The 27,124-nt window shown below is 56.4% G+C and overlaps 1 protein-coding gene across 6 annotated transcripts in view; it reads right to left on the reverse strand.

Moving 5' to 3' along the window:
* The window catches only part of RIMBP2 (RIMS binding protein 2), a 92,122-nt gene extending 65,741 nt beyond the window's left edge, over positions 1 to 26,381 (reverse strand). For 2 of the 6 annotated variants that reach the window (XM_032310323.1, XM_032310325.1), the window contains exons 1-3: positions 26,196 to 26,381; positions 23,188 to 23,277; positions 13,896 to 14,018 (exon numbers count right to left, since the gene is read on the reverse strand). In XM_032310323.1, the coding sequence (XP_032166214.1) occupies positions 13,896 to 14,018; positions 23,188 to 23,277; positions 26,196 to 26,351 (369 nt within the window). In that variant the 5' untranslated portion in view covers positions 26,352 to 26,381. The remainder of the gene's footprint in view (positions 1 to 13,895; positions 14,019 to 23,187; positions 23,278 to 26,195) is intronic. The other 4 variants (XM_032310330.1, XM_032310331.1, XM_032310329.1 and 1 more) reach the window with 3 other exon arrangements.
* Positions 26,382 to 27,124: the final 743 nt, after the last annotated feature.

Below are 27,124 nucleotides of genomic sequence, written 5' to 3' on the forward strand. Positions count from 1 at the left end.
GAGGCGGAGCCCGCGCAGGAGGAGGAGCCCGCGCAGGAGGAGGAGCCCCGCAGGAGGAGGAACCCGAGCAGGAGGAGGAGCCCCCGCAGGAGGCGGAGCCCGCGCAGGAGGAGGAGCCCCGCAGGAGGAGGAGCCCCGCAGGAGGAGGAGCCCCGCGCAGGAGGAGGAGCCCGCGCAGGAGGAGGAGCCCGCACAGGAGGCGGAGCCCGCGCAGGAGGAGGAGCCCCGCAGGAGGAGGAGCCCGCGCAGGAGGAGGAGCCCGCGCAGGAGGAGGAGCCCGCGCAGGAGGAGGAGCCCCGCAGGAGGAGGAGCCCCGCAGGAGGAGGAGCCCCGCAGGAGGAGGAGCCCCGCAGGAGGAGGAGCCCGCGCAGGAGGAGGAGCCCGCGCAGGAGGAGGAGCCCGCGCAGGAGGCGGAGCCCCGCAGGAGGAGGAGCCCCGCAGGAGGAGGAGCCCCGCAGGAGGAGGAGCCCGCGCAGGAGGAGGAGCCCCGCAGGAGGAGGAGCCCCGCAGGAGGAGGAGCCCCGCAGGAGGAGGAGCCCGCGCAGGAGGAGGAGCCCCGCGCAGGAGGAGGAGCCCCGCGCAGGAGGAGGAGCCCGCGCAGGAGGAGGAGCCCCGCAGGAGGAGGAGCCCCGCAGGAGGAGGAGCCCGCACAGCCCCCAGAGCGGCTTCCTTCCGGACCACAAGCGGCACCCTAAGACCCTGGTGAAGAGGCTGCACTCCGTACAGGGCCCCCACCAATGCGCGCACCACCTCGTCTGACGCCGGCAACTGGATGCTGCGGTCACCGCTGGCCGTGGGCAAGGGACCAGGAGCAGCCGAACCACTTGCTAGAGGCCACACAGCCCAGAAACCTGTCCGCGGGCGGCCATCAGCCAAGCCAGCGTCCACCTGCTCGCTGACCCTTCCCGGCCTGAGGCCCCTCCAAGCGCCTCCTCCACCGTGAAACTCCGCAGCGGGCCGCTCCGCGGTGTCGGGCTCCGGGCGCCAGCCTGGTTTGCACGAACAATTACGCAGCTGCCTAACGACACTATTGTTGCGGCTAATTCCTGGGCTTCTGTTTATTCTGGAAGCGGGCACTGCCGAATGCAGCCCGGGTACTCTTTATTTAGCTTCGGGAAGGAAGTTATTCGTGGAACCCTCACAAGGATTCATGAGCAACACGGACCGAACCGGAGGCGGTCCAAGCGCGCGGCCGCGAGGACATCGCCGGGCGGCGGGCTCTCCTGGATTCCTGACGGGTCAGCCGGATGGTCAGCCGGATGGGAAGCACTGGCTTCGGAATTTCGGGGTCACTGTGGAGTGGTTGCCAGAATGCCCACGTGTGTACAAATACATGCCCCTTGCGGGGAGAGATGGTCGCGGCTGTGGCGCCCCAGCAGGGAGGCCAGATACACAGGAGCTCTGACCGCTCGGGTCCCCTCACCCTCTCCATCCCAGCAGCTTCCCCTGCATCCACGGCCCTGCTCAGCGACCCCGCTCCAGAGGCATCTCCACTGGCCACATCCACACCCTCGCTTCCCACTCTGCTGTCTGGCTTCCTCCATCAATCGGCTGACACCCCCTGCCTGACACCCCCCAGAAGGACCGGGGAGCAAGGGGCCCTCCAGCCCACGGCCACCCCTTGCTCCGGGGACCCATCCCTTGACAAGCACACTGCTCCTGCCCAGGAGCCCGCCACCGGCCCGGCTCCCGTCCTTCCCCGACGGCTCCGTCCTCCTGCAGGGCCTCTAGCCTGGGGGTGGCTGCTGCTCTGCCTGTCCTCCTTCCCGGGCGGGTATCCCACGTCGCGACTGTCGCTGCCATTTATAAACTCGCGCTCGGGAATGAAACCCTTGTCTCTTCGCTTGTAGCCAACTGCCCACTCACCCTCTCCACGTGAAGGGACAGGAGGAATCTTAAATTTAGCCTGTCCAAAATGGAGTTCTGGACTTTCTCTCCCAAACCACTTCCTCCCCAGTCTGCCCGTCTCAGCAATGACACCATCATTCACGTAGTTTCACCTCAGTACCGCTGCCCCTTCCTGCTCAATGTCCAGAGTTTGCAAAGCGCTTCCATGTGCCCCGCCATCTTCCACATCAGCCACCGCCAGGCCGGCTACCAGCCCCTCTGCCCTGGGCCATAACCACACACACACACACACAGGTGGTCTTCCTGGCCCCACCAGGTCCCCCCAGCAGAGCCGCGAGGCACTCTCCAGGGCAGAAGTCACCCCCATGGCTTTACGTGTCTGCCCAACTGGGTAGGGATGTCCAGGAAGCTGGGGAAGCATTATTTCTGGGTCCATCTGGGCGGCATTTCCAAAAGACAATGGCATCTGCATGGGTGGGAGAGGAAAGGTGTCACCTTCCCCTACATGGGTGGGTTTCATCCACTCCACTGAGGACCCGAAGGACAAAACGCTGGCTAAAGGGCCTATTCACTCTGCCTAAACGGAGACACATCCATCCTCTCCTGCCCTCAGAAGCTTGTGTTCCTAGTTCTCAGGCTTTCAGACTCAGGTCAGGACTTACAATCAGCCCCCAAATCTCGGACAGAATTGTGGACAGCAGATCAAGACCTTAGCTGAGATTGAGTTGGACATTTTACCAAACAAGCCACCCAGGTGCCCTGAAGAGAGACTGTTCCTGATGGCATCATCTGAGCACCTTGATTCAGCCATGCCTGAAGTCCAACCTCTCATACACCCCAATTTGTCAACCATGATGACTTCCTTCTTTTTTTTCTTCAAGCTATTTGATATAGGTTTCTATGAACTTTATCCCAAATTGTCCAAACTAAAATATTTTTCAACAGCATTTATGGCTGCCACAAAATGTAATTCCATAATGTCTCATATTATGCACTAAAATTTCATGACTTTTTATTCTTGCTTCTCAAAATAAAGAGACAGCTGGTGGATCATGACAGCTTTGGGGCTGTTTCAATTCCTTGTTTGGGGTAAGAAACAGCCAGAAAGCCAAAGGAGCTGCCCCAAAGTAACTGACACCTTCTCAGCAGCAGAAAGAGTTTAAACTGGAGGTCAGGGAGGCAGGGGTGGGGTGGGGACAGGATGTTTGGTTTACCACGAGAGTCATCACATCAGTGGGTGTCAGCAGGCCTGGTAGATAACCAGCTGCCATATCTCTCTCCCAGTCAGGTGAAGAAGTCCTAAGCTCAAAGTCCTTGGCAGGATATTACCTTAGCCACTGGGTACCCATTGTGTATGGAGCTGGAGACCCAGGTGCCCAGCAACAGAACCAGCAAGGGGGTGTCCCTGGAACTCCAGGCAGATGGCCAGTTCAGAGGACAGGGAACTTCCACCCCAGGAAGGAGCCAGGAGATGAGCTCAGGGATCAGGTGGAAGGAAGGAGAGTGATGTGGGGAACCACATTCCGGCACAGGAGTTCCCAGTCCCACATGTGGGGCTGCAGCAACTCGGCCCCCCTCGGCGCTTCGTGTCGATCGTACCCCATGTCTTTCTTGTCTCTCCGTAAGCAGGTTGCTGGCATGGTCTTCCCAGCCCCACACATCAGCAGCCTCCCGGTCACCTAAGCACAAGTTCTGGAAGGAGTGTTATGCTAAGTACTTCATACACACAACCCACTGAATCTCTGCAACAACCTCGGCGGCAGGCAATATATTGACTCCTGTTTATAGAGGAGGAAACTGAGGCCCAGAGAGGTTAAGGAACCTGCCCAAGGTTGCCCAGCCAGGAAATGATGAAGCAAGGACTTGAACTCAGGGAACCCAGCTCCCTGACCTGGGCACACGTCTCTTCACTCTGTCATCTCCCTGCTCGGTGGGATGTTTCCCCAGGGATCCTTCCCATGCGTGTGACATGTGCTGATACGCCACAGGCCTCCCAGGACCGGATCAGTGTGAGACCTTTTCATGCAAGGTCTTCGAAGCCCTCGGGCTGTGAGACACGCTCCGTCCTTGGCCACAAGGCGAGGTGCGGGCCGTGTGGCCGGGGCAACAGAGCGCAGCCTGCATTTCTCCTGGGAGGGAGTTCACATCATGGTTCCTAGGACGTCCTGCAGTCGTCCTGATTCCGGATGTCCCATGGAGCGCTAGGACCCACGTGTTCTCACAGAGAGACCGAAAACGCCCGGCTTTCACAAAACACAAAACCCCACCAAATTCCTAATAGTCAGCTTCGCTTCCCTTTATGTAGAGCTTCCCAGTTCCAAGGGCACGTGCCTCGTCCCACAGGAACGTTTCACGTCCAAGAAGTACTGAGGTTTATGCACCGTGGCAAGAGATGCTTGTCTGAAACTCTCAGCATGCGGCAGGAGTTATTTTTAAAGCGGCGACATTTATAGCCGGCTGTTGACATCAGCACCGGCATTCTGGTGGCCTCAAGATGCCACTTCCGCGGAATGCTCGGACACTAGACAGAGGGCACACACAGGGAGCAAACTGGACTGTCTCTGCGATGTTAGATCAAAGGGGTCTGTGTCTTCCACTTTGGATCCTGCCCTGTGTGAGCAAAGAAATGGAGGAGAAAATAATCTCCCTTAATAGGATTTACCCGAGACACATTTGATGCCTTATGCGTGGGCTCTTGTATGCACCGTGGTAACAGCAAGGCCTCTCTGCGCACGATTTCCCTCCACGAAACATCTGGTGGAAGGAACCCCAGCACTGACTGAGCTCACGTCTTCAGACACAAGCTGTTTGTTTGTCTTCTGTGTCCTGTGACTTCCTGTTCCATCTATGCAAGCTAGATTCATTCATAACGGGAATTAGCATGCAAACAGAGCCGTGCGCATTCTGGAAGGGGAAACATAGCTTTGCCAGAGTGTCTTAGCGGGGAGCCCCTTTGACAAAACTGGGAGCTTCCCTGACTCCCCATTTGCCCTTAGTGGATGGGCCCTCTAGTGGAGGCGGACATGCAGGGACAGGGACATTCAGCTTGTGCGGTCAGTCAGAACCCTTCCGGAGAGGGTGGGCCGCGTCGGCAGCGGGCTGGACAATACAGTCAGCGCACAGGACAGTCCTGCCCTTCCTGGGCCCCGGCATGCTAATCTGTCAAACAGAGGAAGAAGCCTGCCTTCCCAAGGTTGTTGCAAGGACCAGATGAAACATTAGATTCAAGGTGACCTGCCCAGAGTCATGTTTAATGAAATTCTTGGTGAGCTCCCAGTGTGCCATCTTATTATCTGTTTTTCAAGTTTTCTTCCTTTTCACTGTTCTAGCTCTCCTTCCCTGCCTATTTTGGATTGCCTGAGTGGTTTCTAGCATTTCCTTTTCATGTATCTACTGAGTGTTGGGCTATAAATTTTTATCTAATTTTTAGTGGTTGCCCCCAGGGATCTCAGTATACACATTTAAATAATCTACTCATTTAAATAATCTTCCTCTCAAGTGGAATGTAGAAACATGAGCATAGCTTGGTATCTTTACTTTCCCTCTTTGTATAGTAGTTGTGGATATGATTACATCTATATACACTGAAAACCAAGAAGATCCTCTCAGTGATGAGAGTCTTGACTTACAAACAGATGAGCCCTGGGGAGGTGACCTATGGGAGGTTTGGCGGATGAGTAGAAGTTGCTTCGAAGCGGGATGGACAGGGGATTCTATGCAGAGGGAGTCGTGTGTGCAAAGGTCCTGTGGTAGTAAGGATCGAGGCAGGAGCCAGGGTGAAGGAAGGCTGGTGTGACTGGGGACATGAACGTGATGGCCACAACGGGGGGGAAAGGATGGCATGTCTCTGGATACAACAGCTGGGTGGGTAGGGAAATGGGAAAGGAACAGACTCGGTTTCTTATCTCAGGGACTGTGGGCTTGGGCTGAAGCACTGTCTGCTTCCTGGACACGTGCTTTCATGTATCCAAACATCATTATGGAACACTTATTCCGTGCCAGATGCTTGGATGCTTGCAATAGAATAATGAACAAGAAAAAGGATTATTTTTGCTCTCGTGAAGCTTACATTCTTCGGGGGTGGGGAGGCAGGAATGCAGGAAGTAGCCAGCTATCCAGCAAGGGAATGAGAGTTTCGGCGATCGATAAAGGATGATGGCGAGGCAGGGGGGCGTACAACGGGAGACGGATGCAGTAGAGACTCTACTCCAGCTGGCGAGGGAGATGACATTTGGCTGAGACCCCTGTGATGACAAGGGGTCGGTGGAGGATAGTTTCGGGGAGAGCTCAGGGAGGCAGGAGGCGACTTTGGGTGGGTATCTGTGGTGCAGGGGTGCGCAGGAGGGGGTCGTAAGAGGTGCAGGAAAGGGGTAGATCCGGAGCAGTGGATGCAGTCCCCTGCAGAACCGTGCACCCCCAGAACGACAGGCTGAAGCCCTCCCTCAGGTACACATTTTGGCCCCTAGGTGTGGCCCCGACTCTTCTGGCAACGATCGCAGGGTGATCTGCAGTCTACCTGCGGCCACGTCTGCCGTCAAGGAGGACGCCGTGTGCGATGCGCAGGGCACATGCTGGGGCTTCACGGGTCTGCGTGGACTCCCGGAAGGGAGGCCCCGCAGGAGCGTGTGCAGGCGCCACACGGGAACATGCAGGGCTGGGACCCAGCCAGGCCGTCTGGGCGCAGCATGCACAGGCACCTGCTCCCCTCTCCACACCCACCCTCCTGGGTGTTTCTTAACCTGATGGAGGGGCCCCACATCCCACCGCTGTTTCCATTTTCATTTTCCTGACGACCGTGATGCTGAATACCTAACCCGCCAGGCAGGTCGGGTTTCTGACAGGCTGGCTCAGCACCTGGCAGAGCACAGGGACTCCACAGCCCTGCCCCCGGGAGACAGTTGCCAACCGCACGGCACAGGGGCTGAGGGGCTGAGTCTCAGAAGGGGACCCAGTTCTACCTCCTGCCTAATGCAGAACAGGACACACGCGTGTGTCCCACTGCGCCCACCAGTGACTGTGGGTGCTCAGCCTCTTGCAAAGCCTCTCCCTGCAGAGCTGAAGGCAGCCAGGGAAGCCTTCAGAGCAGCCGCTTTCCTGTTTCTGGCTGGTATCTGAACACGGAGATCACGCTCTCGGCGCTTGGATCGGCCCCATCAAAGGTTTTGCCGGAGACGGAGCCCTCCCCTTTATTCTCATGTTGCAGAAACCCCTGGAGGGTGTTATTGGAGCCTGAGTATCAGAACACAGAAAACCAGCCGCAAACATTAATTACAGTGGAGGATGGCTGCAGGCGGGCTGGGCTCGTGGGCTCAGGGCTGAATCTCCCCGAGCAGGTACAGGAAAAGGAGGGCCTGGGGAAGGAGCTGCCAATAAAGGAAGATTAATTGTTACTGTGAGAGTCACTTATTCATCCCAAATAAGCAGTGATTCATTAACAGAAAATAAGCCTTAGATTATCTACATTTAAAAGAACTAATCTGTTGACGATGAGAACAGAACCTAGACCTGAAGGTTTCTCCCCCTTTTAGTGTAAATCAGAAAATATAATGCACTAAGTTTAATTAATTGAGAACGTTTCTGTGTACCTGGGTCTGACCTCCAGACTGACACAGCCTCCCCTGTAACCTGCCGCTGGCCTCGCTCATGTCGGACCAAGAGCTCTCAGGAATCTCAAGTAACAGCATGTTCCTGACGAAGCCGTGCCACACCCAGCCCCACTCCGCTGTCTTGCTAGAGAGGCCCGCGACCCGGTGCGGGCCTCACTCCATCCCATCTGCAGGGCCCACCTTCCAGGCACCGTCACACTCACAGGCTCTGAGTGGACACGGATGTGGGGGGACCCTGCTCACCCCACCACGGCCATCCAGCAGCTTCCCTCCTAAGCTGCGGCCCCATTCCCGGAAGCTGCCCCCAGGCCACCGGCGATGTGGCCACACCTGCTGGGCCCTGTCTGCTTCGTGGCTCCGTCAGCCATGCCCAGGCTGAGCTCTTTGGGGTGGGCCACGCTCCCCTGCCGGCCTTCTTGTCCAGTTCTCAACTACAGATGGACACTGTTCCATCTAACAAACAACCCTGCATTCTGGGCCCTGAGCAAGAAGGCAGAGAAGAAGGAGCCAGCTGTGCCTGGCAGAACAAGTCCCGGGCAGCAGGCGGTCCGTGTGGAAAGCACTCAGGCCTTCTTGCACAATCTTTGAGGCTGAGATGCTGGAGGACAAGACTGTCCAGCTAGCTCCAGCTCAGATACTTGCGCCAGGACCGCTGGGCACCCCAGCCGGGCCACGCACATGGTGGGAACCGTGAGTGCACCAGCACTTTCTCCTCGTGGAGACAATCTGTCTGCGCCAGGCGCAGGCCACCCTCCCCGACAAGTATCCTTGACTGCAGGCCCCCACCTGCACGGTGCTCCCCGTGACACAGAGTGCGTCGGCAACGGCAGACCTCCCTCTGGCTTGCCCTGCATTCACTCGGTCACTAACCTACTGCATCGGCGGATAGGTGCCGAGTGCCCACTGTATGCCAGATTTTGTCCTAGACGCCAGAACATTCTGTCTTTGGGAGGTTACCTTCGGTAGGGAAAACAACACATGAGTGAACAAAACAACAGGATGGGTGTCTCTGAAGAGAATGGAATTGGGCACAGTGGTGGGGACGGGCAGGACAGTGGCTCCTCTAGACGAGAGGGTCGGGAGACATAACACAAGTGACACAAGACCAAGACAGAGACAAACAGCATTCCAAACTGTAAGTGCAAATGCCCTGGGGTGGAAACAGGTGTATGTTCCAGAAAGAGAAGGCCAGCATGGCTGGGCGCAGGGTGAAGGGGGTCAGGGTGGGGGACGGTGTGGGGTCCTGTGGTAAGGGTTCAGATTTTAATCTCTGCAATAAGCAGTGATTGCTAGGGGTAAGCAGCAATTTTGTGTTCTTTTACCATCGTGGCTGTGGCCGCAGTGCGGCAAACGGGGTCTGGGGGATGACTCGGGTAGGGCATACTGGAAGGCCTCTGTAAAGCTGAGCAGCTGGAGTGAGCAGGTCGCTAGGAAGTGACTAGTTCCACGGGCAGACTTAGAGGAGTATCCTATGCCCATCATTCAACCGTGTTTACTACATGGTTTCTCTATGCTTGTGTGGGCACTGGGCATATATGGACATGCAGAGAAGATATGGAACCTGCCCCATGGCATGCACGGCCTCCTGGAAGGTGACTGGGACCAAAGCAATCAGACACGAGGCACAGCAAGTGCAAAGGCCCTGGGCCGGAGGGAGCATAGCCATGGGAAGTGCTGGAAGGTGTCCAGCAGGGCTCAGCCTGCAAGCTGACCCTTCCTGGTCTCTGTCCCCCTGACTTCATCTGCTTCCTGTTTCTGTAGCTCTGGCCCCTCATGCTCCTCAGACATGCCAGGCACCCACCCGTCTCAGCCTTTGAGCCTGCTCTGCACGATCTCTCCTTCCCTGTGCCCAGGTCCCCGTCCAGATGTCCCACCATCTGGGAGGCCATCCCCGAGCACTGCACACAGAGAAGAACCTGCATCTTTCCCCCTTATACTTGTCACCACCTGACACATGCGGTAATTTGCTAACTTGGTGTGAATAAGGCTGTGGACTTAGGTCACTTTGGTCCAGTGCCTGGAGAGTCTGGCACATGTTAGGTGCTCACTAAATACACTGGATGTACAGGATGCCCTTAGATGTGGGCTTCACTGGTCTTTCTCCAGGCCAAGGCAGCAGCTCTGGAAGGGTTCAAGGTGCCAGAAACCCGCGTCCTCCAATCAGCCTTCAGGCGCCACTCTTCTGGCTGCTCAGACGCCCAGTCCCCTGATATGGCGGGAAGGCCTCCGCAGGAACCGTGTGCCGGTGGACTCGTGATTTACATAATGCGTTACAGACCATCGGAGGCAAGCCGCACAGCATCCTGAGCTAGACTGAATTCTCAGTGATATTTGGAAACAAAAGCCAATGAATGAATGTGACCGGTAGACTCGTTATCAGTGGGGACTGACCTGAAATGCACGCTGGCACAGCGTGCGGTGTGGTCACCCCTCATTTGCATAAAATGGGCGTGCTGCCTCTGCAGAGCGTTGTGTCCCCTCTGCCCCTCTTCACTCGGGGGCTCGGACAACGGCGTCAGCTACGCAGTCATATAATTTAGCCAGCTGTGACTGCCAGACCGCCAAGTCACCAGACGTTGTGACTGCATCTGACCATCACCCTTGACCCTGAATGAATCCCTTCCACCTCACGCCTCATCTGTAACGGAACAGAGCCACCTTCTTGATTATTATTAGTGGGATGGTCTCCAGAACGAGGACAGAGGCTCCTTCTGCACAGAGGATCCCGTGGTCACAGCACACCCCACCTCCAGCAAGGTGATCCTAACCCCTGACCCCACAGAGCCGATGTTCTGAATCGCAGCAGAACTCACAGCCTGGCCCTCGGTGTCACCCTCATCACCACACTGGTCGCTGGTTCCACGCCCCACATCCAGGCCTCAGCACACTGTGTTGACTTCCCGCTGGAAGCCCCCTAAAACGCCCACCTCTCGCTCTCCCCGGAAGCCCCCGTGGAAGCCACCCTCAGCTGTGTCCAGAGTGCGGCCCCTCGTGGGTCCCCCTGCTCCTCACGCCGGTCTTGGTGTGCCCCGGGGTGACCTTCACAAACAGGAAGCACCCCCACACTCCCGCAGCACCGGCAGCAAGCTGACCACCACACCATGTGCCCCAACTCTGAGTCCCTGCCTGAGTTGATCCGGAGCTCGGGAGGACCCACTGCTCCTGCAGCCCGCCGGAGGACAGAGCAATGAGGAACAAAGCCAGTTCCCCTGACAAAACCATCAGATGCCAGCCCATACCCAGCTGGCTCCGGGACCCCTGGCCGGGCCCAGAGGAAGTGCTCAGCCACGTCCAGCCAAGACAACAAGCTACACTAAGCTGGCCCACAGACTCCTGAGAAATGTGGGGGCTACTGGGCGTGGGGATGGTTGTTACGCAGCAGTACTGTGATGATTCCTGACAGATACAGTGTGTAAGGACCCATAGAACACATTCTGCTTTGTCCTGTGAGGCTCTGCCCCAGCAAACCCCAGTCCAGGGCATTTCCACCTGATAGCCCACCCCCACTGCCGGGTGGCTGCCCTGCTGGTCTTTGCACACGGCCTGCCTCAGGTACTGAGCCATCTGTGCTCCCCACTGCCTAGAGCACTGCTCCTCTGAGTACTGACAAGCCCCCCCCCATGCAGTGGGCATGTCTGGGAGAGTTCCCCCCCCCACAGAGACACTGCAGCCCTCCTGTTCCTTCCCCCCATCTGGGTCCTTTCATTCTGTCTGGGTCCCCAACATTCTGTCTCAGGCACATCAGTTTTCGTCTTTGCTGACTTTCTCTGTGGGCGCCAGGCTGCCAACTGCACTGTCCACTGGGCCTGGACCGGTAGCAGGAGGTCAGTGCTCAACCAACACCTGTGGCTGGACAGAGGGCCAAACTGTCCTACAACCAGCCACCGGGGGACTCGGGAACAGCAGTGTGTCTCGTCAGTGTAGATGTTGCTGAGACACACTTGAGTACGCCCGTGTCCCCGATGCAGACACCGGGGCTGCGGCCAGCATGCACGAGGCTGCCTGTGCCATGTCACAGTGTACAGATCTCAGTGTTCTATGCATTCTGCCGTCTCTTGGTAATTTTAGATTCCACAGATGAGGAATGGGTCTGAGCATTACTTTTCCGGTTCTCTAATTCCCACCATGCAGAAGTTTTCTTGGGTTCTTGCAGTGCAATCCAGCTTTGGCGGTTTTCCTGTTTTCCTTGTTAACAGCACAAGAAAGGGCTGAGAAAGCCATTGGCCCTTCTTCCCGGAGAAAAACCCCCGAAGGTTGGAGGCACAGAGTAGCCCAGAGAGAGGGCATCCTCAGAAGTCGCTGTGATATGGATCTTCTGTGTCTCCAACGGAAAGTTCTAGTCTTTCTAAGTTAGAGGGGCTTCCCACACCAAGACAAGTGCGTGCAGCTGCTGTGTTCTCCTGAAAAGCCGGCTCCCCTCTCTCCGGGAGCCAGAGTTAAGTAACAGCTTGGATCTCCCTTTACACCCGGGTTGCCAGGAAACTCAGGCTCCATGGGCACCTCGGATGCAGTGCCCGCGTCAACCCTCCCGGCCACCCGCCGCCTGCCCCGTGCGGGTCCTCCTTCCCCGGCTGCCCTTACTCATCACACGCGGGCCACGGCATCCAGAGTCTGACCACAGACTCCCAAAGAAGGGTGACAAAAACACAAAGGCACATAATGAAGTCATCAGTTACTACCTTTAAACGTCTGCAGATCAGGAGGGATTTCAATGGGGTTAAACAGTATTGGTTTGGACTATGTGGGGGGCAGGGGGCAGTTTCAGTATTTTTCTAGCTGGATTGTCTTAGAAAACAGCCCCAAATTCAGTCTTCGGTGTTTCCCTAAAAGCTTTTAGATCCTGACAGGAAACAAATACATTCTGTTGCAATTCCGTTAAAGCCGGCAGTGGGTGTGGTTCCGTGAGCGGCTGGCTGGGCGCGACCCCGAACAGGCTGGCAGGTCAGCATCTTTGCCTCCCCTGCACCTGGGCCCCTCCGCTCCCACCCGGCGGTCACCACCGATGAGCTCTGCCACCCAGATAACAACAAAGGCTAATTCTGAATATCCTTTCTGTTATCACGACAAAAATGATAGCAGCAGCATGAAAATCACGGTGTTTTTCAGTCGGTACCAGTGGAGGCGACGTGTGTGCATCTCGCAGTCACCGTGCTGGAGGGCGATTCTGTCCGAGACACAGGGAGCCCCCCCAGCCCCCGCCCTGGCCCGTCCCCCTCTGTGCCACACTCCCCAGCCCATGTGCAAGACGTGCCGCTCACGTCAGGCTCCACAAATCTGCGGACCTTCACTTTCTTGGCCGTAGAACCACCCCCGTGGAAAGGACAAGCCCATTTGAATTCCCATTTCTTCTTGCTCTCACTTTCCTCCCTGGTCAAAACTACTGAGGAAGAGCCACGCTTGCTTCGACGTGGCCGCCTCCCTTGACCGGGCTGGTCCCACCACCCATGCACCACAACACCCACGTCGACCCGAGCTCGGACAGCAGGGTGGGACGGCCACACTCCGCGCCTCCAGGGAGCTCAGACGGTCGTCTGTGTGCTGCGGAAACGCATGACTGCGTGGTCAGACCTCATCCCTGTCTGTGCTATTCTAAATCCAGAGCAAACGGTGGACAGCAGGGCGTTCAGGTCTAGCCTGGGCCCTGCTTCGAGAGGATCGCAGGGGGCACAGGCAGAGCCCGGGTTTCAGTGATTTACAAGGGTATGTAATCATCACACAAATTCCAGAACATTCCATCGCCCCAAAGCAAAGCGGTCGCTCCGCATTCCCATCTCACTCCAGTGCCCACCAGCCACAGGTCTGCGTCCCTCTGAGAACCCACAGTTTCCCGCAAGGGGAGGACGGTCCCTGATGACGGAGGGCTGTGGCTGCTGCACTCACTGTTGGTACCACACTACGGGACCAGAGGTGACCATTCAGTCTCCCCCGTGTAAAACAATGTTTCCTCACTGAGAATTCATTCAGCGGACTCCATTCCATCAGCAGCCAGTCAACGCCCCCCATTAAATATCGGTGGGGAGCCCAGCACCTTGGAAATGCCGGAAGGGCCTCCCTGCACCCCAATGAAGCAACCTTCTGACTTAGCTCTTCTCTAACAAAGGTGAGGAACAGTTTAAAATTCACCAGGTATGAGAAGCCCCCGGAGACGCCCCAGGTCCTCAGTGGGACACCCGTTCCCACTCCAAGCGCCGCCCACCAGCTCTCACTCAGCTGCATTTAGCATCCTAAGAAATGGGAATGCATGAACAGCTCCACGGGACGGCTTCCGGAAACAACTGGATTTTGGAATTTATCGTTTTGATCCCATCCTCATGGTGCAGACAGCCCCGAGGACCCTAAATCTGGGCGATGGCATCAGAGGCTCAAGCCCTCTCTGCTCTGTGGTCCCGCAGCCCCTTGTCCTGCTCCAGCCCTGAAGAAACCGGGGTGCCCGCGTCCTACCTTGAGGACCTGTTCTAGGTTCTCCAGCTTGGCTTGGAGCTGATGCTTCTCCTTCACAGCCAAGTCGCGTTCTCTGATCACTACAGCGAGTGCGTGGCAGAGGCAGGCATGTTCCGCTCTCACCTACGGGAAGCAAGGGCAGACAGAGGGGGCTGCTGATGGCACGCACAGAGTAGCACGCAGGTCTGGCCCCAGCTGGCATCGACCACTTCCTCCTCAGGATTTTGGGGAATCCTTCCCTCCCTTGTCCTGGATTGTGGACGCCGCGGTGGGTCCTGTCCTGCCCGGATGGATGTGCGTGGACAGTCAGCACCCAGCATCCCCTCCTCCCCCTGCCTCCCCACTCACAGCGACAGAGACTGGCTTGGGAAGGGGACTGTGACCCGGGCCTGGCCAATCAGCACAATCCCATGCCCTGGATATAGTGGTTGGTGGGGAGGGACCCAAGCCCCAGCTGCATCCACGCAGAATGAGACACTGGACTGGTAGAGAAGCGTGGGAAGATTCTCTCCCTCTTTTGTCCACTGGACTTGGAAAGTTGAGGACATAAGCCTGGAGCTGAAGCCATCATGAGGAGGTCATTGGACTGAGAACAGAGCCAACACAATGGACATAGAATCAAGAGACACAGAGGGAGAAGCAGGATCCTGCGGACATAATTTGAGCACCTAGATCAAGCTGTGCTTGAAGGTAACTGGCCAGTCATGCAGGCCAATAAATTCTCTGTTCGTTCACACCACTCTGAACCATTTCCTGTGTTCTTTGAACAGAGAACCCTAACACACATGAGTGATACCCAAATTGTCCAGGATACTAACTCCTTTGCCTAAAAATTTCACTTTTGTCTTAAACGTGGAATAAATGGCAACAAGACTCCGTGTGCTTTAGGATGATGGATGTTCTAATAACCCCAGCCCACAGCTCCCAGGACCAGGTTCTGAACTCAGGTGGGAGGCACCACTAATTCTCCATCTCTCTCCTGCTGCTTCTCTGAAAGCAGTGAGGACATGTGACCGATGAGGGACGCTACCTCGGTTCCTTCCCCATTCGTTTTCTCTGCACGGCATGTTTGATCCCAACCACAAGCTTTTAATTTCTTTCCCTCCTCCCTGGATGTTACGGCATGAATTATGGCTTCAATAACAGACTGCCATGGGTCATATTTGTCAGCTCCAAAAGAGGCCCTTTCTGTTCCCAGTACTCTGTGTCCAGAGTCCGAGTTCAACCTGACAGCTTCCGTGGCACCGGAGGAAAGGACGGCCCCCACTTGGTGCTCCTAAATGGCACGGGGTGGCAGGGAGGTTGTCATTAAGAGCTCAGAGAGAGCTCTGACTCACAGAAGTATTTAAATGCCATTCTGCTCCAGCATGAAACATTAGGCAGCGAGTGTGGAAAAAAAATTCAAATGCTATAGGTGAAAAAGTCATGATCTATTGGAGCTTACACTTGACCCCAAACACTAGGGGCATGGGCTCGCTGGAAGCCACCATGTCTCATGTTCTAACTCATCGAGAGGAACATCCAGGGCTCCGCAGCCAGCCTCCCGCAGCAGTCACCGTGCGCCCCAATGTAAATGAGGGCTTGTCTCCCTCTGATGGAAACCTCTAGTGGCTGCCACGGAAATTAGAACTGGGTCCAGACTCCTGCATACCTCTGTAGCCTCCGGTCCTCCAGTTGTCCCATCTGGCTTGCTGTCCCTGTACCCCTCTGACTCAGGCTGCACTGGTCCTCCCTTTATCTCATAAACAAGCCAAACTCATCCCTGCCACAGGGCCTTTGCACATGCTGTCTGCACCACACCAAATACCTATGCACCCCCAACCCTGCCACCAATCCTGGCAGGTCTGGCTCCTTCTCCTCATTTATGCCACTTCCTCAAACAGGCTGTCTCGCCACACTCCAGGTGACAAACCCTTTCCACTTGTTGGCCCCCAGTGCCCTCGCTGCTTGGCCGTGCTTTATTTCCCACAGGCCTTTCTCACTGTCTGGAATATCTCACTATCTGTGTAGCTGTTTACATTTCCCTGCGGTTGCTCCTCATTAGAGTCGAAGTCCCAGTTGGACAGGACTTGTCCCTGTGACCCAGTTCTCTGTCACCGGAGCCTGGAAGAGAGCCCGGTGCAGTCACTGCTCCAGGAATGGAAAGACACCGGGGGAGGACGGGCACATGCAAGGCAGCTGTGTTCCCAGCCAGATGGATTTTGCTGGTCCCTCTTGGTCTACCGTCCACCCCCGCCTGTGGGGTTCCAGGCCTCAGGAGGCCAGTCTCCCAGACCACGTGCTTCTTGATGAGGTTTGGCCGGCGGGAGGCACCGGCAGGAAAGCAGGGGAGGGAGGAGAGGCAGGTTGGTGTTGGCGCCCTTGCCAGCAGACTACTGGGGTGGTCTGTGCACAGAAGCACTCTCTTGGCAGGCCCGAAGGTGCCGTCCTCGGAACGGTCCTGCTGGCAGAGCTGGCCGGTGGCGGGCGGCTGGCACTCTGGGTCACAGTCCAATTCCTATTCCCGGTTCCCCAACTGATGCGACAGCCTACCTGTGTCCAGACTCTTTGTGCAAAGCATGAGGTTTCCGCCGCGTGCCTGCTCTCCTTCGGGGAGGCTTTGGGATTTGGGGCGTGCCCAGGACGGTACGACTGCCGTCACACCCCAGGCACTGGGGCTCTACTGGGCTTCCTGGGACAACCCTTCGTGCATGCAGTGATGCCTGGTGCCGCAGGAACTGAGCTCGTCCCTCCGACGGGAAGCCCCGGAGGCTGGAGGCCGGCCCCAGTATCTTCCCGTCCCCCGGCTGCCTTTACTTCCTGTCCTTGATGGGTCGCAGCCATGAACGGGGTTGGGCACTGGGCCTCAAGAGTCTTCCCAGGGAATCATGGCACCTGCCTGGCCCTGGGGACCCCGACATACTGTCCTCCCCTCCCCCCCAGCCACAGGTGCACTTGGACAGCCTCTCCCTCTCCCCCTCTCCCCGCAGACCCCCAGCCACGGCCACCCCTGCCACCACCCTGCTGCAAGGGGCCCACTATTTCCTTCTGGGACTCTGATGGGTTCAATCTAGAAAGACAACCATCCTCCAGCAGCAGAGAAGCAAAGTCCACAGAAGTAAGGTTTTTCCAAGAAGCAGAGTCAGACTCTTGCTTTGTCCAGTAGCCGACATGGGATTCGGGCTCCCCGAGCAGGACAACATAAGCATTCCGGTGTTAACCTTCTCCAAGAGCACAAGACAGCCAGAGATCACATGCCCAGGGGCACTGCGTGGGGCAGGGGTCCAGCAGGGACCACCCCGACCTGCCCGTGTGTGTCTGGCGCCCCCTGGCAGGCGCTGGGCCCACGCTCCCTCAGGAACGTCACACAGGACGGTTAGCACGGCCGTGGGTGCCCGAAACCCCAGCACAGCCCATATGGAGACCAAAACGCTGTGCTTTGGTACCTAGAAACACTGCAGGTCCCTGCAGTAACATAACAGAAAGGGATAATATTGGGGGGAAGACCCATGTTGTATTGGTCTTGAAGTCAGTGCTTTGAAGGGGGTGGAGGACGGTGAGGGAGAAAAGGTAGCGACGCAGGGACAACTAGGAATGGTCTAGGAGTTCTTGGCATTTAACAGACCTCATCTCCCCCCAGGATTTCGGGATTTCTCTGACCAAAAATTCACCATAGCATCCCCTGTATGTTTATCAGAGTGAGTCAGGTCATTCGTCTGGTCTTTCCGAGGATGGCCAGAAGGTGTGTTGGCAGGGAGGGGAGGTGAGTGAAGGGGCTGACTGCGGATTGAGGTGGACTGAGTTATGACTCCGCGGAGATGTCCACGCCCATGTCCCAGAACCAGCGAAGGGACTCTGCCACGGTGACTGAGTCAAGGGCCTTGTCCTAGACGGTCCCAGTGGAGCCAGTGGGATCATGAGGGTCCTCACAGGGGGAAGACAGGAGGCTCAGGGTCAGAAAAGGCCGATTTTTGAAGATGTGGTTCTGTTGGCTTTGGGTCAGGAAGGCCCACGAGCCGAGGTCTGTGGGCATTTCCAGAAGCTGGAGAAGGGGAGCAGATGGCTTCTTTTCCTCAAAGGAGGCAGCTTGCCCACACTTAGGCCTCAGGACCCTTGAGGCCAGGCAGCCTGGTGACCCAGGTGGAGACTCCGTGTGACATGGAGCCGAAATCTCTGAAGGCAGCCGCCCTTCCGAAACACAACCCTTCCTGAGAAAGCCTTGTCTCTTCCTCTTCTTGTAGTAACAGTGAGGACACAGGGCTGGACCAGCCACGCTGTCCTGGAGATCACAACAGTCATGGCGCGGGGCACCTGGGCGGCTCATTCGGTGGCGCATCTGTTCGGGTCAGGATCCCGGGGTCCTGGGATCGAGCCCTGTGTTGGACTCCCTGCTCCGTGGGGAGTCTGCTTCTCCTTCTGCCTCCCCTCCCCTGCTTATACTCGCTCTCTCTAATAAAATAAAATCCTAAAAAGAATCCACACTAGTCATGGCCCACGCACGATGGCTGTGGGCGGGGGAGGGGTGGGGGGTGGTGGGCAGAAGCCACCGCCTCATCCCCGGCTCAGGACATCCTGCTGCAGGAGAACAGTAACGCCCCCAAGTGTTCAGGCCACCGAGCTCAGGTCCCTGCTATGTGCAGCTGGAAAGAATCCCAAACAGCCAACCCAGAGAAGTTGTTCTTTCTGGTTTGGTAGCAGCCGATCCCTCCTAGAAGCAGACAGCTCCAAGTGAGAAGCCCAGAGGGGCCCCTCACCCGGCACTCAGCCTTCCCTCACTGCCCAGGGGCCGTCCCAGCCCTGAGGGCACCAGGAGACTCGGTGGAGAGGCCCAGGGGCTTAGCGGTTCCCTGGGCCCTGCCGCCACTGCCAGGGCTCAAAGCCGGTCCCTTCCACCAGCAGAAAGTGCTCCTGGGGGGTAGGAGTGGGCAGGAGGAGGGGACCAGCCTTACCCCTGCCAGCCAGCACTTGGACTAGAACATCCTCTGGGAACCGAGCCAGGGATGGAGAAAGAAGTCTCAGGAGAGCAAAAAAGACATAAAGAGGTTTTCACTAAGACATATAAACTATGACTCACAAAAAACACAGGAAATAGGAGAAGTTCCTAGATGGTCAAACTCAGGGGCCCAGACGATGCCTCCTTTGCTCCCAAGCAATGGAAAGCTGCGTTCGCTCAGAGATTTTGTATTGAGGAAGGACAGATGACACAGAGGCGTGAGCCCTGGGCCTGGGTCCACTCCTTCCAGCCAGGGGCCCTCGCCCGACAGACCCCAGATGCCTGCGCGGGTGTCGTCCCTATGAACGCCTGCCATCTCCTCCCCGCGGAGGAAGAGGAAGATCAGCTGATGAGCGGGACGGCCGCCTTCCACACCAGGGACTCAGGGCCGGACCCAGAGTTCCAGCCGCATGCACATTTCTGGCCAGAAGGCAGGCAAGGGTCACAGGGGACCGGGTCACAGGTCACGGATTTTGCCACCTGGTTGGAGGACTCAAGGCACCACCGGGTTTTCCTATTGTCCTGGGACCCTCTGGCCACACGCAGACCCAGCAGCACATGAAGCCTGGGGCTCCCCATCCAGCCGCTCCTCCCATTTCCGCTGGTGGCGGCCAAGGGGGCAGCAGGTGGAAAGGCAGCCCGAGCCATCTGGCAGCCATCGCTCCCCGAGAAGGTGCCCTGACCTCCCAGCTACCACAGGAACAGCTGCCCTGTTCAGGGACAGCCTCGCAGGCCCCTTTGGACCCAGGCAAATGGGACACCTGAATGACTTTTTTGACATCAGTCAACAGTGGGGTTTGCCCGTCGGAAGGGCATCAGACTGCTTCTCTGCGTGGTGTCCTGGGTCTCCAGCTCATCTGTTTCCTTGCACAGGGGGGCCTGCCCCGAGGAACTCGACCCAGTATTCCACGGAAGCCCACATCGGACTTTACCCTGAAGCGGCAATTGTTTCTGGGCAAGCTTCAGGAAAGACAGAGAATACACATCGGTCTGCTTCCGTAATTATGAGCCCGGGCCATTAGTACCACTTTCTTCACTGGGGCCCCTAAGAAGCAGATTGCAATCCCAAGCCAAACTCAGCTGAGGGCACTGGCAATTTCTAGACCTCACCCTGAGAACCAGGAGGGTTCCCTGTGTTTCTGCAGGGACAGCTCCCCGACCCCCACAAATCTGGCGCTGAGCAGTTCAATACTTAATTCAGCAGCACGAACCATCCCGGCCCCTTTGCCTCCCCTAATGACCCCCGGGACACACATACCCACCCCGGGACAGTCTGGTGAGAACTGCTGCTTCGGATGCCTTCCCTCTCCCCGCCCTGTCCCCATCCCTACCCCTATCTCCTCCCCCAACCCCAAGCCCTCCCATCCCCGCCCCCACCTCTCTCTCTTTCCCGCAGCCAGCCCAGGCACCGCGCAGAAACCCTGAGCCCGCAGAGTGCAAGGCGGGGCAGGGCAGAGCCCACGGCTGAGTCTCCCCGCCTTCTCTCTGAAAGCCCTGCTATTCCCGTCCGTGCGGGTGAGTCACCGGGCGCCCTCACACACCTCTGCAGAGCGGAAAGGAATAGAAGCTCATGGCTGGGCCTCACAGCCTTGTTTAAAAGGCCAAGGCAGTGGGTGCCCGGGTGGCTCAGTGGGTTAAAGCCTCTGCCTTCGGCTCTGGTCATGATCTCAGGTCCTGGGATCGAGCCCCGCATCAGGCTCTCTGCTCAGCGGGGAGCCTGCTTTCTCCTCTCTCTCTGCCTGCCTCTCTGCCTGCTTGTGATCTCTGTCTGTCAAATAAATAAACAAAATCTTTAAAATAAAATAAAATAAAAGGCCAAGGCGGAGAGGCAGCATAGGAAGATGTCTCGGACCTTCAGTGAAAACATGTTGGGTTTTCTGAGGGTCCTCCGGGAGCCAGGCTGCCCGTGGGCACAGCCACGCAGCATGTGCAGGAGAAGAGAGCTCGCCTCGGCGGTGATGCCCAAGGGCTCCAACTCTAACCCTTTGCCGACCGGCAGCGACCACGCTGGACGCCCCCAGGCAGGACCGTCTCCCCTGCTTCTCCTCCATCTCGGTGTCTTCACCAAGCTGCGACCACCACTCCAGGCCCAGAAGGCCTGCCTGGGCGGGGACAGAAGTGCACATGGGGCGAGCAGAAGAGAGAAAACCGTCCCAGGTTCAACGGGCCCTGCAGCCACCTCCCACCAGCCCTATTCTCAGCCTGCACCTGCTGCCTGAAATACCAGCGCGACTTCACGTTTCTGTTCCTGCTTAAGTAAAAATAGTCCCGGGCAGAGGGAGTCGCTAAGCCTCCTGAGGCATTCGTGCTTCCGCGGGACTGAGTTTATCAGAGCCCCTCCCAAGAGCAGATCTGGGAAGAAAGAACGCAGAGAGACTGGGGGCTGGTGGGAGAGGGGGAGGGCCTACACCGAGGCTGAGACGCACTGAGCACACAGCTCTTAAAAAACAGTGTAAATACATATCACCTAAAACCGAACCCTCCAGGCCAGTTTAAAACATAGAGCTTGGCGGCACAAGACAGTCACACCGTGCAACCGTCGCCTCCATCCGTCTCCGGGGTTCTCTTTGTCCTTCCCAAACTGAGCCTCTGTCCCCACGACACGCGAGCCCTCCCTTCCCAGCCCGTGGCTCCTACTGCTCCACTCTCTGTCTCTGAGGATCTAGGTCCCTGGACCTCTAGTGGAAGCACACAGCATCTGTCTTTTGGGACTGGCTTGTGTCCCCAAGCATAGCATCCCCAAGGTTCATCCACGTGATTGCAGGTATCAGAATGTCCATCTTTTGAAGGCTGGGGAGTATTTCATTATAAATAATGACCACGGTCTCTTTCTCCGTTTAGCCGCTGAAGGATACTTGGGCAGCTTCTGCCTTCTGGCCAGTGTGAGCAACGCTTCTTGGGACGCTGGTGTACTGATTTCTCTCCCAGGCCTTCCTTGCCATTCCCTTGGGTATCCACCCAGAAGCAGAAGAACTGGAGCATACGGTCGCTCTACTTTTAATTTCTTAAGGAGCCGCCATCCTGTTTTCTACGGCAGCTGCCCCATATTTTCCTTCCCATCAACAATGCACAAGGGTTCTAATGTCTCCCCATGCTTACTAACCCTTGTTATTTTCTGAAAAGCACATATTTTTTTAAAAAATTGGCCAACCGGAAGGCAGAAAAGTAAGTGTCAAATCAAGAAAGTTCCCATTGGGGGGGAACTGTTAGAACTCGGTGTTAGAACTCGCTGAGGTATGCGTCCGCGCGGCTGGCTGTGGAATGAGCAAGCACAGTCTGCCGGTCAGTCATCCACCGGTCCTCCCAGAGCACCGACGACGCGGGCTGTTACGGCAGCCGGGGATACACGGATGAATACGACAGCAAAGGCTTCTTCTCCCTGGGAGCCGGCATTCTCGCAGCAGGGAGACGGACACATAATTGCAGATGCGTGATAGACTACGTGATCAGAGATACAAGAAGACAAAACCAGTGAGGTCGCGGAGACCAGAGGAGGAGCGAGAGACGGGCACAGAGCACGCAGCCATGGACAGCCTTGCCGAGAAGGTGACCCTTCGGAATGCGTGCCCAGAGGGCGGCAGGTCTATGACGGTGAGAAGGTAGGATTCTAAGCAGAGGAACTTCCTGAGGGCTGAGTCAAGCTTGGTGGACTGAGCGACAAAAACGTCAGAGTGGCCAGAACCTCACAAGTCAATGGCGAACGGGCAGGTCAGGTTGAACACGTTGGAGCCAGGGGGAGGCGCGACACTCTCGTTTATGGGAGGCGTTGGAAGGCTGCTCCAAGGAGCTTTGTCAGCTGGCCCTACCACTAAGGACGCCACGGAGGTGGGCCAGTTAGGCGATGTTTTCGGCCTCGGGGCAGGAGAAGGTGGTGGCCTGGAGGCTGTGACAGAGATGGAGACGATGGGGAGGGGAGGTCTGGTGTGGCTTGTTGGTGGACGAGCCTGATGCAGGTGTGAGGTCAGAGAAGAATCCAGATGGCTCCCAGCACCTTGCCCCGGGGAGCTGGGTGGATGGCACTGCCACGGACCGGGGCTGATAAAAGCTGCGGGAGGACCGGAATGAGAAGGCCTGGAATGGGGGACACCAAAGGGTCTGCTCTGGCCTTGTTGTTAAGGACACGATCCCAACAGACTTCCAGGTGGAGATCACCAGTGGACACTGACTGCAACACCACTGAGTGCTTTGTGCGGGCGTCACGTGAAGGAACAGAAGAGGTGTGACCGAGGAGCTGGCCACCCACGCACTGGGTGACATTGTGTGATGTCCTCTGGCCCCGACCCCTCCCTGCCACCCTGCCCCCACTCTCTCCCCCCTTACCTTGTCAGGCTGCCATGCCCTTGCGGGAAGGCCGGCATCATGCGGTCTCAGGCGGTGCTGCCGCTGGGCGGCATCCTTCAGTTCATTTTCCTAGGATGGAAGGAAAGAGCTTTGTGAGACGACCCCCCAGATTCAGGGATGTGGCAGGGCCTGGTGGCTAAGAGCTCCGATTTGGGAGTAGGCCCCGGGTTGGGGGTGATGCTGCAGTGCTTTAGCGTGTGATGTGGGGCCAGCTGCTTTGTTCCATCTGAGCCGTGAGTGTCCTGTCTATAGGATGGGAGTAGCAGTGCTCCACAATGATGTTACAAGGATACAGTGAAATAATACGTATTAAGTACATCATGAGGTTCCCAGCAAACAAATCAACCCCAACATGTGGTAAGCTTACCTGCTTTAAATGTCTGTATCCCAACAAGGCAATCTTATTAAGTCAAGCTCTGACCTGACCCTTTCCTCACAAACACTCCTCCAAACACATCCCCATAACAAATGCTAGAGAAAATTTTGAAGGGTTTGTCCTGCTCAAAAATGAGGTTAAAATCTCTGAGGATGAGGAATGGCTAGAGCCCCGGTGGCAAGCAGGACTCTGGGACCCTCCAGATTCTCCACCCAGACACAGACACAGAATTGGGAGTCCAGGCTTGATTGGGTTGGTTTTCTAGTATATGTGGGACACAGAGTTCCCACATGAGGCAAGAGATCCAAGCAGCGCTCAGTGCCTGACCTGAGGCTGGCCCAGCCCCCAGCCAGAGAAGAAAGCTGAAAGTAACCGACGTCTGCCCAGAGTTCGAGCTTATGTGAGGTAATGCACCTGGGGAAGCAGAGGGAGCAGCCGCCTGGCTCGGTGTCTGCCCTGGGTTATGCCCTAATATCACCTAGTGTGGGAACTGTGAGATACCAGTAATAAAACCTAATTCAAGACTAGGGACATTCAGGGTGTGGTGTAGTCACTGCAAGGAGGTCAGTCAGATAGGGTGTGTGGGACTGAGCACAGAAAGAGAAGCTGGGGGTAAAACTCCCCATTAAAGAATAGTCTGAAAATAGAAATCCCAAAACAATGTTTTAAAAAAGAATAAAAAAAACACCTCACAGTACTAAACAGATCCAATAAAATCAATAATCAGGATGCATTTAACCCAGAGGAAATAAAAATAATAAAGCAATCTGAAAATGACTTCAATAAGTACACTGAGGGTTCTCCCAAAGGGGAAAGAAGGGAGGCCATCTATCCAAAAGGAACAAGAAGGAGGCAACAGAGACAACGAACGGCCACAGCAGGAGGTGTCTGGCGACACCTCAGCCTCCAGCAGTCAGGCCTGCCATTTCCCTGTTACCCCATCCTTCAGGTCACTCCCTCGGGTCTTGAACTCATCTGGCGGCTCTCCTTTTTCACACCTTGAGCGCTCTGGTTTTTTGTTCCATTCACCTTCCCAACAGGAGAGGGGCAGAGTCCTGTGGATTCAGACACTTTCCCCCAGGAAGGAGGCTCCTTCTGGCTATTCCCGGGTCCCATTTTGGTCAACATCTCTTCCACTCCACCACCATCAGCAGGAGCTCCTCCACTCTTTGGCACCTGCCTCATTTCCATGGTGATAAAAAACAAGGAAGCAACAGCCACATGCCTTGGCCACACACCGTACTAGTGGTATTTTGCTCCAGGAACCATGATTCCTCCACCTACAGGAATGAGCTTGATCATCTGTCCATTACACTGTCTCCTTGGGAGATATTCTCCGTAACACTGGTGATCTAAAGGGAGTCAGTGTACTCATCAAAACACCAGAGCCTTGACCTTGGAGACTTATGATTCCTGGCAGTCAACAAACACAGCCATATCTCAGAGGATCAGAGGAGACACTCAGCGGTCCTAGGGGTTGGAGTATGGATTCTGAAGTCAAACAGCTGAACTACAGCCTCTAGTCTTCCCCTTGCAACCTGCGTGGTCTCGAGTAGGCTGTCTGACACTTCCACACTTTCTGAGATCTAAGGATGTAGAAGTGCCTACTACCCGACCCGGAGGCATGGAGACGCCATGCAGTAATTCTCACACAACCCTGAACACACGATCTTGGCTCAAATGGGTATCCCTTCCCTACCGCAGACACCACATTTGCCTACATCTCCCCATCTCCCACGTACCACCACCAAACGACATCTCTCTCTGCATCGCACCTAGGAGAGCGGGCTGCAGGAAAGGGACATCGGGAAGGGGAATGTGCTGGCCCTCTCACCCAGTTATCTGGGGGCTATAGAAATGGTTCGTCCACTTGTTTTGTTTATATTCCTTCTCAGTGACTCGAGGGCAGCAGCTTAACCTGATGAAATCAATCTTCCCAAGAAAACAAGCTCAGGACCTAAATCGTCTCCAGGAAGCACCGATCCATGGTGTCCCCACGCTGAGGAAAAGAACCACCCCCCTGTCTGGAGGACGGCATTTCTCCACATCGGTACAAGCATGAACGGGCACTTCGGGTACCGCTTAGTTTACTGCCCCTCCCCCACTCCCCTAGAAAAGCCAACCGCACAAAGGCAGCTGCTATAAACAAAACCATCCCGAAACAATCCTCCAACCGACACTGAAATTATCACAAAATACCCAAGCTAGGTGCCAAAGCGCTTCGGGTAATGATGCCGGAAGAAGCCCGTTCACTGACAGAAGCACCCAGCCAAGGCCCGAGGAAGAGAGAGACGATACCAGTGTGAGCCTGCAAAGACCGGGACTCACTGCCCACTTTATGGACACCTCGTTTGTCCACACGTGCTGTTTACCCCCTGAGAAAGCCTAGAGGTGGCTGGGGGCGGGGCGATGGGGCCGGTTGCTGTGGGGGAGGGCTGGTCCTGTGGTCTTGTCCTGCATACTACAGTCACTGCAAACGGTACCCCTTGTCATAATGGGCCCGAGGCCGCCCTGACATGCATGTATATGCGGAACTTAGGGGAAGATTCTGAAAATGCCTGCTGTTCATGCTTCTGATCCTATTAAGATGCTGAGAAGTGAGAAGACTTACCCTGGAAGCTCTCATCATTGACACCGTGCAGGACCAGAGCTGCCCCCCCGGGGATGCCGTCCCTGCTCCAATTAAAGGGCTCCTTTCTGCATTAATCTGCACCACCAAAGAAATGCCACCAAGCAAAATACAGATCACCTTGTGTATTGGTCGCATGCTTGAGACCGGCAGGCCCCCAAAAGATGTGGGCTTGTGGTCGCAACACGACAAAATGAGTCTCCCAGCAGGCGCGGGTGGCACTGGCTATGACAATTCTCAGGAGAGGGAGGAGGAGGACAGGGTGGATTTAACATAATATGACACTCTTGTCTGAGTAGCAAGGCTTTCCACAGCCCAGGGTGAGCGGGCCAGCCACACCGGTCCCTCGGACGCCAGGTGCACATGTACCATTCCGTGCCACGGCATAAGTCATGCCCCCACTGCCGTCCCTGGCTGTGCAGGTGCAGCACTGGTGACTTGGGACCGCATCTGAGAGCCGGGATCTGAGTTTGACGACACACACCCACGGCCTGAAGACGAGGATCTGGTGACTCATGCATCACCAGGACGGAGATAATGAAGAACTTTCCCAACACCACTGCATGAAATCACCCCCTAGCTCTGCGCTCCTGACCTGAAATAGCGGCGTGAAGAGAGCACAGCCAGCACCAGTGTGTTTGCTCGCTTCTGCAGGGATTTCGCGGATTTGCTTTCCTCGGGAGGCTTTGAGCATCGCCATGGGAACAGGTGGAGCCTTACGCCCTTTAAGTGTGTGAAGTCAAACAGAGTCAGAGGGTTTCGGGTTTACCAAACGGGAGGTGCATGGTGAGACAGGGCCTGCCCTGTAACAACCAAGACGCACGGATGCTTTGCTAAATCCGACTATCTTCAAGCACACAAGGGAAGAGGAGCAAAGGTCTCCACTCCACTTCTTAGAGGAATACACAGAA

The sequence above is a fragment of the Mustela erminea genome, chromosome 13 (assembly GCF_009829155.1).
Source record: "Mustela erminea isolate mMusErm1 chromosome 13, mMusErm1.Pri, whole genome shotgun sequence".
In the NCBI taxonomy this organism is placed as follows: domain Eukaryota; kingdom Metazoa; phylum Chordata; class Mammalia; order Carnivora; family Mustelidae; genus Mustela; species Mustela erminea.